Consider the following 11378-nt stretch of genomic DNA (forward strand, 5'->3'; position numbering starts at 1 on the left):
CAAAAACACCTTCCCACCCACCTAGCATCCTCCGGGGCCAGTCACGCAGCAGCACACGCCCGTGATCTTAAAGAAAAGAAATCGGAATTTCAGATATACAATGCAGCCGTGATCTCTGAAACAGAGAAGGAAATCGGATCCATAGATTATAGTTTGTGGGACGTAATAAAGAAAGTAAATTAATTCCTTGATTCGTGAAGTACACTTGTTTAAGCTTCCTTGTCTTGGACATTTTGATGACTGGCTATAGTAGGCCATTTGTGGTACTAGCTAAATTTAGGCATCAAGATTCAAGGATTGATGGTCGTACCCACTAGATCCAATATGTCAACCTCTGCAATTTGCATACATTTTTCTATCGACGTTTCGTCCCATCATTTCTTCAACCTTCACCAAACCAAGTCCGAGGGAGTGCCATGTCCTCTTGCCATTTTGCCAACTGACAACAACCCCTTGCACCTGTGCGTCGCGCCTTTAGGACACCACGTGCATACAAAGATGACGTACGCTGCGGTGCTGTGCTGCACACTAGGCCGATGTTTCCTACGCCAACGGAACAAATCGCGCGGCATCAGCAAGTCAGTATGCGGCGAACGTGCTCATCCCGAACCTCGCGCCGGCCTTCAACCCAAAAAAACCCCAGGAAAACCACCAGATTTTATCCTTACGAAATAAGAGAAAAATAGTAACCTACGAGTAGAGCTATATGATTGATTTTTTTTTTCTTACTTACCTAGTCTTGTTAGTGAAATCAGAAAAAAAAAATAGTAACTTACGAGTAGAGCTATAGGGTATATTTGTTTTTTTTTTTCACTTACCTAGCTTTGTCTTAGTAAGGTTAGAGTATAAGAAAATATATTTAATTATTTTATCTGATTTGAATTTAAGGTAAATTAGAATTTTCTTCGTCCTCAGAGGAGAGTAAAATGACCCCATATCAAGTTTGTCTTGCCAAAACTTGTCACGCAAAATAAGTGATAACGAAACTATACATGGTCTAACTTATAGTTGGTACTGTAGCAATTTAACTGTTCTTAAATTACTGTGACAGTTATACTGTTCGCAAAATATTGTAGTGTCGAATGTTACCTTACATTACATTTAAGATTGAACGGCTCACGACGTTACGAAGTCACTGTGACTCCAATTCTATGAAGCGAGGATCTCAATTGCCACCCCCACATCTACACGGCCGCGGCCGACGCCCACTTCACCCAACCCTAGCCCGCGCCGCGTGCCCGGACCCGAGGCCGACGCCGAGTATTCCTCACGCGACCCCGCGGCCTTCTCCGCTCTCTCGGCACTCGGCAGCTGCCGCACCCCGCCCGGCCGCCCCGGCCGAACCCTCCAGTTTCCGCCTCCTCTCGTCACACTCACGCCACAGTGCGACGCCAGTCTCCCCGTCTCCCGCGTCAGAAAAAGCCACCTCGCGACGCGCGACGCCTTTGGCTTTTGCCCCTTTTCCCCGCCTAAAACCACGCAGGGGCGCGCGGCGTCCGGCTCCTGGCACTGCTGCCTCTTGGGGGTTTCCCGCGCGACCCACGCGAGCATGGCATCATCGGAGGCCGCGGCGTTCTGCGTCTCGGCGTCCGCGGGCAAGGGCGGCGCCGCCGCGGGGGCGCCGAGGCCGCACGGGCGCCTCGTGCTCCCGGCCGGGCGCGCGCGCGAGGCGCTGGCGTTCGCGGCGGGCGCCGTGGGGGCCGCGATCCTGCTCCTGGCTTCCGCGTCCGTCCTCGCGCCCGCGCCCGTGCCCAACCTCGTCGCCTTCCCCTCCCCCGCCTCGTCCTTTTCCGCCGCCGCCGCCGCCGCGCGCGACGCCGTCGGCGTCGTCGGCGTGGGGAAGGGGCCTAGCACGTTCTACGACGACCCGGCGGTGTCCTACGCCGTCAACCGCCGCGTCACGGGTTGGGACGCCAAGCGCGCGGCGTGGCTGCGCTCGCGCGGGCTCGACGGCGCTGCGGTCGCGGGGCGCGTGGTGATGGTATCCGGGTCGCAGGCGGAGCCGTGCCGCGGCTCCGGCGGCGACCACCTCCTGCTCCGGTTCCTCAAGAACAAGCTCGACTACTGCCGGCTCCACGGGATCGAGCTCCTCTACAACACGGCGCTGCTGGAGCCGTCCATGGTGGCGTACTGGGCCAAGATCCCGGCGGTCCGCGCAGCGATGCTGGCCCACCCGGAGGCGGAGTGGGTCTGGTGGGTCGACGCCGACGCCGTGCTCACCGACATGGATTTCTCCCTCCCGCTTGACAAGTACAGCGGCCACAACCTCGTCGTCTACGGCTGGGAGAAGGAGGTGTACGAGGCGCGGTCGTGGGTGGGGCTCAACGCCGGTGTGTTCCTCATCCGCAACTGCCAGTGGTCACTCGACCTCATGGAGGCGTGGGCGCGGATGGGTCCCGCCTCGCCGGAGTACACCGAGTGGGGGAAGACGCTGAGGGAGACACTCGCCGGCAAGGCCAACGACGAGTCCGACGACCAGTCGGCGCTCGTGTACCTGCTCCTCAAGCACCGGGACCGGTGGGGGAACCAGACCTACCTCGAGACGGGGTACTACTTCCAGGGATACTGGGCCGAGATCGTGGACCGGCTCGGTGGCGTGGCCGCGCGGTACGAGGCCGTCGAGCGGGGCCGCGGCGTCGCCCGCGACGCGGCGAGGGGGCTCCGGCGTCGGCACGCGGAGCGGGAGCACCTGCGGTACGCGGCGGCGAGGAACGCGGCGGTGAGGCGCGCCGGGGTCCCGGGGCCGGACGGTGGCGGGCAGTCCGGGTGGCGGCGGCCGTTCATCACGCACTTCACGGGGTGCCAGCCCTGCGGCGGGAGACCCAACATGATGTACTCCCGCAAGCGGTGCGCCGACGGGATCCGCCGCGCGCTGGGGTTCGCGGACGACCAGGTGCTCCGCGCGTACGGGTTCCGCCACGCGGGCCCGCTCAGCGACAGCGTGCGGCCGCTGCCGTTCGGCTACCCGGCCGCGCGGTGATCGCTGACGCTCGACGGCGCGGCTCGTGACTCCTCAGCGGAAGGCGCTGGAGTTCGCTGCGACCGCGACAGGTGATCAGGAGCGGCAAAGACAAGATTAGAGTTCGCTGCATATGGATAAGACATCAAACTGCAAAATGTGTTCGTAAATGTCGACAGATTTGGGCCTTGTTCCCATCGGTTTGGACACTTCCGTTTGATCGGTTTACCTCCCCTCCGCTTTACACCCGACACGCACTCGGATTTAGATGTCTGAATTGGACACGTGAAATATCAACTTATCAGAATTCGACTCGGATTCGAAATATCCGATTTAACAAAAAAAAAATTGAAGATGAGTGTCCAGTTAACAATGCTTTTCACCGCGTTTTGATACTTCCGTTCGTTTGATGGTCCGGGCTTGTTTGGAATTCCAAGATGGTCTAATTTTCTCTATGTTGATTTTGTAGACTCTTGTATCTTTTTGATATAATGATAAGAGATAATAAAATTTTCTTTGAGAAAAAATGTAGACTCCTATGATTTGTGAGTTTCTTCCGCGCCACGAACAAGTTCCTAATCCTTGGAGAACGAAGAGTGCGTGGATGTGTTGGTGCCGTGGCTCTTGCGTCGGCGGGGTTCATGTCGTCCCCTCCCCATCTTTCATTTTCACTTCCGAGGGCTGCGGTAAGAGCAGGAACCAGAACAGCTCCTGCCGATGAGCTCTGGCGACCGACGATTCTATCGTCGCTGGAGGAAAAGCACCATGCCACCATCCCATTCCCAATTTCCCATCCCCACCTGTCATGCCTGCGGGACGAACAGGGGAGCAGGGCAAAGCCGGGCACTGGATCTCGATCGGGATCGACGTCACGATGGGCAGGTCAGCCATGAGGGAAGTCAACCTGCGAGAAGAGGATCCATTGGATTGCGAAGTCAACTGTGGATCTGGGGAGAGCACGAGCCACGGGATGTAGGAGGAGCAGGATCCTAGACGGGGAGGGAGCGCGCCATCGTAACTGACTGCTCCTCCTACGCACGTGATCACTGGTCAGACGTTAGAGCTTCAGAAGCAAGAATGGGAAGCGATGGCTGGGCCATCAGCAATGGGGTCCACGTCCACACACCGTTGGGGACGAGCGAGTGAGACTTTTTTATTTTTATAATTTTTTAATGCAATAATTTGCAAATATATACAGCTACTTTAAAAAAAATTACATCTTGCCTCTTGCCCGCTCGTTGAAAGGCCGACACGTCCTGCCAGCATGGATAGGCCATGTAGCTTGTCGCTCTCTGAAAAGGTAAACGTTTCTGCCCATTTTTATTAAATGAAATAAGGATTGATTTGGGTTAGGTTTTATAATTGTTGCAGATGATCCAGAAGTCGATAATTTGATTCGCAAAGTTAAATGTCTACGACGAATAAAAAGTTAGCGGTATATGGTTGTAAATGTTACAATGCAAGTGATAAAACATGAGTTCTACTGCGTGGATCCGAGATTTTCCCCCTTATCTTATGTGCCGATTCACACTCCTCATCTTCTTAGCGCCACATTAGAGCTTGACGCATGCAAAGAAGTTCCTCAAGCCTCTAAAGTTTGACCTCCTACCTTATTAAAATATCTTCCCAAAGACGATGTTCCTCTTCTTGCCTTTGAAGGTCATGCTTGGGTTCCTGTTATCGCCGCTAAAGATGACCAAATGGGCCAATCGGGCCAGCCCGGCATGGGCCCAACTTGGCACGGCCCGATTGGCCCATTTACTGTTACGGGCCGTGCCGTGCCGACTCGCGTGCCGAGTCGTCGGCCCACGGCACGGCCCAACTGTCACCATGCCGTGCCGGACCGGCCCACGGCCCGGCCGGCACGATAGGCCCGGTCGGCACGATGGGCCCGTTCGGCACGATGGGCCCAATCGGCACGGTGGAGGCACGACGGGCCCGTTTGGCACGACGGGCCCGACCGGCACGGTGGAGGCACGACGGGGCCAGGTCGGCACGGGAAGGCACGACGGGCCCGACCAGCACAGTGGAGGCACGTTCGGCCCGTCAGCACTCCGAAAAATAGGAAAAAATCAAAAATAATAGCTAAAAAGATCCAAAAAAATATATATAGAAAATAAATACATAAGATCTTTATTGATTGGTTGCCTCGTTAAAAACCTTTCTACTCGAAGGAAAAAAGAGTACAACCTACGATTATGCTCCGAAAATTACATGGTTTCATTAGAAACCCCAGAATTTTGCTTGCAATATTTAATATGCTTCCTCAAGTGTCCCGTTCCATTTGGAGATCTGGCACATATTTCTTTGCTGCATATATTACACTTAGCAAATCTTACCTGTTCCCCGTTAATTTCTCTGAAGACCTTTTCAAAATGTTGCCACACCCATGACCATGCACGTGAGTTCTCGGCGTCTTGATCCATGAATTGAAATATGGAATTGGTTTCTTGATGTGAAGTGGCTACTGGCTACTTGGCTAGCAACTAGGAAAAGAGAGATGGGTGGCCGATGAGATTACATGGAGTTTGAGATGGAATAGATGGTATTTATAGGCCACGATGAGAGGAGAGGTGGGTGGGGGTGGGGCCGTGGGGGTTATTTAAAAAAAAAAATAACATGAATAAAATAAAAAAAACTTAGAAATAATAGGGGCACATGATTAATTCTAAAAATGAGCTTTATTGATAGGTTGCCTCGTTAAAAACCTTTCTAGCAAAGGAAAAAAGAGTACAACCTAGCTCAGAAAATTTGAAATTACACGTTCTCATCAGCATCTGATACAAATTTTGGAATGATTCTTCAAGCTCAGTATTTTCTGCAGTGTGTTGCATTCGTGCTTCAGCTTGTTCCCAATCCTTTACTATGGTGAGTATTTCAACCATCTTATTTGACAGATTTGTTCTTCTCTCTTCGATTATCCTTCCTGTAAGACTGAAGGCAGTCTCAGAAGAAACTGTAGATACAGGAACCGTTAACAAATCTCGCGCTAACAGTGAAAGCACTGGATAATTCGTCTTGTGCTCATGCCACCATTACAGTATGTTGAAGTTTTCTTGTTCGTGGCTGATAACGTCACTGTCGATGAAGGTAGTTAGCTCCCCTCCGGATGTTGAAATTCCGGTGCCCATAGACGATCGTGACGAAGAGTCTGAACTTCTTAATGAAGAACCTGCACCAAATATTTTTCCCCACGTTGTCGTCTTCTTACTTGTTGTGGGTGCTAGTGGAGGTCGTTGCAGGCGAACTCCGCCATACTTTGTTTCATATTTACTATAAACTTCGAATAACTTAGAATGAACATTAGTATAATAATTAGAATAATCATGGCCAAGAGCATCAACTAGAATTGCGAGAACTCTACAGAAAGCTGCAATTTTAGCTCTAGGATCTAAAATAAAGGCAAAGGCGTACAACAAAAGAATTTCTTTCCAATACTTTAAGAATTTAGATTTCATAGGAACTACACAATCTCTTAAAAGATTGTCATTTTCATAGTTATTTAAATGAGTAGCAATTTCAACAATATTATGCACTACTAAACAAGATGTTGGATAATAAACTCCTGATAAACTCACAATTGAATCATAAAAAAATTCAAGAAACTCCAGTATCCTTTCAGCAACATACCAATGCGCTTCCGTGAGTAAAGTTTGACCCCATGCTGATGGTAATGTGTATGAATAAACACACCAAATGTGCTCTTATATGGTATAATATTTTTAAGCATCAAGAAAGTAGAGTTCCATCTCACCGGTATATCCAGAGCAAACTTACGTGGACACACACCCATTGCAACACAATACTGTTTATATGCTGCAATTCGTTGGTTAGAGGAGTTCACAAAAGATATTGCAGTACGAAAATCGTCTAAGTATCGCGACAACCTTTTCAAACCGGATTTTACTATAAGATTGATAATATGACAAGCACAACGTTGATGTAACAAGAAAGATTCAACATAAGTACTAAACAACGGAGTAAGAATATCTATTGCTCTAGAATTTGCACCGGCATTATCTAAAGTGATAGAAAATATTTTATTCGTGAGACCAAAGTCTGCAACTACTTGAGATATTTTTTCAGCAATATTTTCACCGGTATGCGCGTTGTCAATCAAACGAAAACCTATTATTCTCTTTTCTAATTCCCAATCATTATTAACAAAATGAGCAACCACACTAAGATAATCCTCTCTAGCCCTACCTGCCCATATGTCCGAGGTCAAAGCAACTGAAAATGTACATGTTTGCAACATTTCTTTAAGCTTGCTACGACACGTATTGTAGTATTTTACCATATCCCTACTAGTTGTCTGTCTAGAAACATGCGCGAACCTAAGATTATGAGCTTGCTTAATGTAATCTTCAAATGCAGCAGACTCACTGATATTGAGTGGTAGATCCGCTCTTGCAATGAAGCGACATAGCTCTTTTCGAGCATTGGCAGAGTCATACTCCCAATGATGAACAGAGCCGTCGGGGTTGTACTGCAACACCGTCTGCTTCATGGCTGCTCCACTCTTTCGCTTGCAACTTGTGTCGTGCCTCTTCAAGTGCCCCGTTCCACCCGAGGGCTTTGCAGATAATTCATTTTTACAAATATAACACCTAGCATACCTGACACTTACCCCATCTTCCTCTTTGTAGAACCTTTCAAAGTCTTGCCAAACTTCGGAAGTACCGGCTCTTGATCTTTTAGACCCGGTGCTTGCTAATGTGTGCGCACTTGTAGAGCCTGATGATGGAACTGCTGCTGCATCACCTGGATGTGAACCAACCGGAGGTTCACCGTCGGGTCCATCATCACCTGCAGCACTGGTATCAAAGGGGCCGTAGTCCCCTGTGAGTCCTTGGAGATAAAAATCATGATCTATGGATGTATCATGATCACCGGCATCCATGATCAATGTCGAATGACACTACAAAAATTGCAAATATTCAGAGTTAGAAATAATCAAGTAATAAAACTAATAATAAAATAAGACTCAACAACGATGCAAAAAAATCACCAAGATTTCTTCAACTTCAAGATAGCAAGTCAGCAGGATGACGATTTTAGAATTGCTCGGATTTTTTTGCAACAATTCAAACTAATTTTGCCAAATTATCGCTAATTCTCAGGAACTTTGAGACAAGAATGAGAGGAGGAAACAAGAGAGAAAATGGTGTTGCTAGTGTGGAATGGAAGGGCAAGGTGCTCCTCTATTTATAGGTGAAAAATGGTGATTTTTGCAATTTGTTTTGAATTTTTTGGAGCTCAAACGGTCACAAAACGGCTATAAAATTCAAAAATATCGGGTTAACGGGTTAAACGGGCCGTTCCCGACCCGTTTAACCCATTAACTCGCGTGCCCCCGCCGGCCCACCGTGCCCCCACGTGCCGGCCGGGCCGTGGCCTCCGCTGTGGGCCGTGTCGTGCCGTGCCAGCCCGGCCGTGCCGTGGGCCGCCACGTGCCGAGCCGGCGCGGTGGGCCGTGCCGTGCCCGGGCCGTGTCGTGCCGTGCCGGCCCGGCCGTGCCCGAGCCGGGCCATGCCCGTGCCGGCCCGACTCGGCCGGGCCGTGCCGTGCTGGTCCGTCGTGCCGCGCGCTCGGCCCAGGCACAGCCCGTGGCCTCGTGCAGTGCCGGCCCGGCCCATCTCGACTCGGGCCGAGCCGTGCCTAGGCCGTGCCTCGGGCCGGCCCAGTAGGCACGGCCCATTTGGACTTCTTTAATCGCCGCTCTCGCAAGGGCGCCAACCGACGACGCAGAAAATCCGCCACCACCATGACTGAGGTCAGCCCGCCCTCGCGCAGTTCCAGAATGCGCTCCAGCACCGGCTTCAGTCTCGCATCTTCTGGTGGCGGTGCCTCCCACGTTGACCGCCGAGGTTCCGCCGCCTTCTCTGGCAATTCGAGGCGCTCGTGGGGGTCGATGTCGACGAAGAACCAGTCCCGTCGCCATTCCTCCCATTTGCTGCGCATCACCTGGGGAATGTAATGGTCCCCCAGGCCTTCACGGAGCCGAAGGTTGCAGCACCCCGCGACGTCCACCGTGGAGTGCCCCCTCTTCTTCCCCACCGGCCGAAGGACGAAGAAGTGGCGAAGCAGCGTCGCCGACGGCATCACCCCCACGAACATTTCGCAGAGATGCGCGAAGACCGCCAACGCCACGACGGAATTGGGGCTTAGGTGCACCATTTGAATGCCGTACGTCTCCAGCACTTGCAGAAAGAAGGCGGAGAACGGCGGCACTAGCCCTGCCGCCACGAAAGAGGTGAAGAGGACGGTCCGCCCAGGGACGGTCGTCGCCGGCGTCAGAGTCGCCGGCCTCACCACCACGGCACCTTCCTGACCCTCCGGTACCAACAGCTTCCTAATCTTATCCGCCGCCTCCTCGTTCCTCAGACGAGACTCCGGCAAGATGCTGTCCGAAGCCTTGTCCCGGCGACCTCCTCCAACCCTCGTCATTTCGTCAGGATAGAGGGTGTTTTTTGGTGGTGAAGAGAGAGAGAAGGGAGAACGCTCCGGTCGCCTGAGAGTTTCCTGAGGGCTTCGGAGCACAAAGAAGGCAGGAGTGCAAGTGCGAGAGAGCGTAAAAAAGGGGAATGGTCCGATCCATTCCCCCTTTTTATAGCTCAAAATTCAAAAACTGCCGCCCCAGACGGTTCGCTCGGCGAAGCGTCGCCTCGATCGACGCAACTGTCAGGCGAATCTCCCGCCGATCGCGCGATGTCAGCGGTTGCCAGGCGTATTTTCCTCGATCTACGCGGCGACCGCGCGTGCCGCCCGTATGGTTATCATGCCCTTCGGAAGTTGTGTGGACACGCGTCCACTCATTCTCCCGTTGGAACGTACTTGAGGTCTAGGTCCACAAGGGCCACCTCATGGCGTCCGCGCCAGCCTTGGCCTCGGTCGCGACGAAGGGCCCATTCGCAGTCTCCGTCCCATCGGCTACCAACGGGCCCGGGGGCTACTGTCGGTGTATTTAGAACCAGGGGTCCCTAAGTCCCGAGGCCAGGCCGGCCATCCACCACATGTCACCACCCTGCAAGATAGGTAGAAGCTAAGTCCCGGGAGAAGGTGCTCGGGGTCGCCGCTTCTGGTTCCCGAGCACCCTAGTTCCCCGATGATCCGCAGAGCCCAAATACCAAAAAGGAAGTGCTCGGGAGAGAGTGCTCGGGGCTGCACGTGGCAGCCCCCGAGGACTCGGTGCCCCGAAGGTCCCACCGAAGTGCTCGGGAGAGAGTGCTCGGGGCTGCACGTGGCAGCCCCCGAGGACTCGGTGCCCCGAAGGTCCCACCGAAGTGCTCGGGAGAGAGTGCTCGGGGCTGCACGTGGCAGCCCCCGAGGACTCGGTGCCCCGAAGGTCTCACCGAAGTGCTCGGGAGAGAGTGCTCGGGGCTGCACGTGGCAGCCCCCGAGGACTCGGTGCCCCGAAGGTCTCACCGAAGTGCTCGGGAGAGAGTGCTCGGGGCTGCACGTGGCAGCCCCCGAGGACTCGGTGCCCCGAAGGTCCCACTGAAGTGCTCGGGAGAGAGTGCTCGGGGCTGCACGTGGCAGCCCCCGAGGACTCGGTGCCCCGAAGGTCCCCACCGAAGTGCTCGGGAGAGAGTGCTCGGGGCTGCACGTGGCAGCCCCCGAGGACTCGGTGCCCCGAAGGTCCCACCAAAGTGCTCGGGAGGGAGTGCTCGGGGCTGCGCGTGGCAGCCCCCGAGGACTCGGTGCCCCGAAGGTTCGCGCAAGATCATTCAACGACCCGAAGGGTCCCGTCGTCAGGGTGTCATCCAGTCAAAGGCCCAATGCCGCATTTAATAGGCACGCGCGGTCTGACATCCTGACATCCTGACATTCTCAGCTGCCCACGCCCCAGTGTCAGACCCTGCCATGCACTAGCAGGGGGCCGTGGGTCCATTAAATGCATGGGTCCCGTCCCGTTTCATCCAGGTGCCTCGGGATAACGTTGCCAGAATCGAAGCGCTCCGCCTGCCACCCTGCCCTGGCAGAAGAACAAGACAGGGTGGGCGCACTGGGCACCTCTGAGGCTGACCGGTGGGCCCCTTTTAGGGCGCCCCGAGGCTTCCGCAGCGGCTGGTGGTCGAATGCGCGCCGCATTTCTCCACCGCCCCTGTCACTTCGCCAAGATGAAATGATTACGCCTTTCTCCGTGGCACCTTGGCATTCGCGTCCCCTCTTTCCCATTCAGGATATGTTGAGGTCGGCGCGCCTATAAAAGGAAAGGATGGAGAACACTAAAAGAAGAGAGCAAGAGCCCCCGACCACCAGACAACCAACAATCCCCGACGAACCAGGCAAAAGATAGATCGACGGACATTCGAACCAGCTCAAGTTAAGTTAGAACATAAGAGCCTCAAGCTCTTTGTAAACAGTTCTCCCTTTAGAACCAGATACCCCCTTGAAGAATCTCCTTCAAGGATAA

General features: G+C 53.4%; 1 protein-coding gene across 1 annotated transcript; it reads left to right on the plus strand.

The window, feature by feature from the left end:
- The first annotated feature begins 1335 nt into the window (after window positions 1-1335).
- Window positions 1336-3210, plus strand: LOC133899915 (probable glycosyltransferase 6). Its single transcript, XM_062340949.1, has one exon. The coding sequence runs from the start codon at window positions 1550-1552 to the stop codon at window positions 2978-2980; it is 1431 nt and encodes a 476-aa protein (XP_062196933.1). The 5' UTR covers window positions 1336-1549; the 3' UTR covers window positions 2981-3210.
- Window positions 3211-11378: the final 8168 nt, after the last annotated feature.

This window comes from Phragmites australis, chromosome 19, assembly GCF_958298935.1.
Source record: "Phragmites australis chromosome 19, lpPhrAust1.1, whole genome shotgun sequence".
In the NCBI taxonomy this organism is placed as follows: domain Eukaryota; kingdom Viridiplantae; phylum Streptophyta; class Magnoliopsida; order Poales; family Poaceae; genus Phragmites; species Phragmites australis.

Coding starts and splice junctions, on each gene's coding strand:
- LOC133899915 (XM_062340949.1), top strand. CDS start 1,550: ATGGCATCATCGGAGGCCGCGGCGTTCTGCGTCTCGGCGTCCGCGGGC.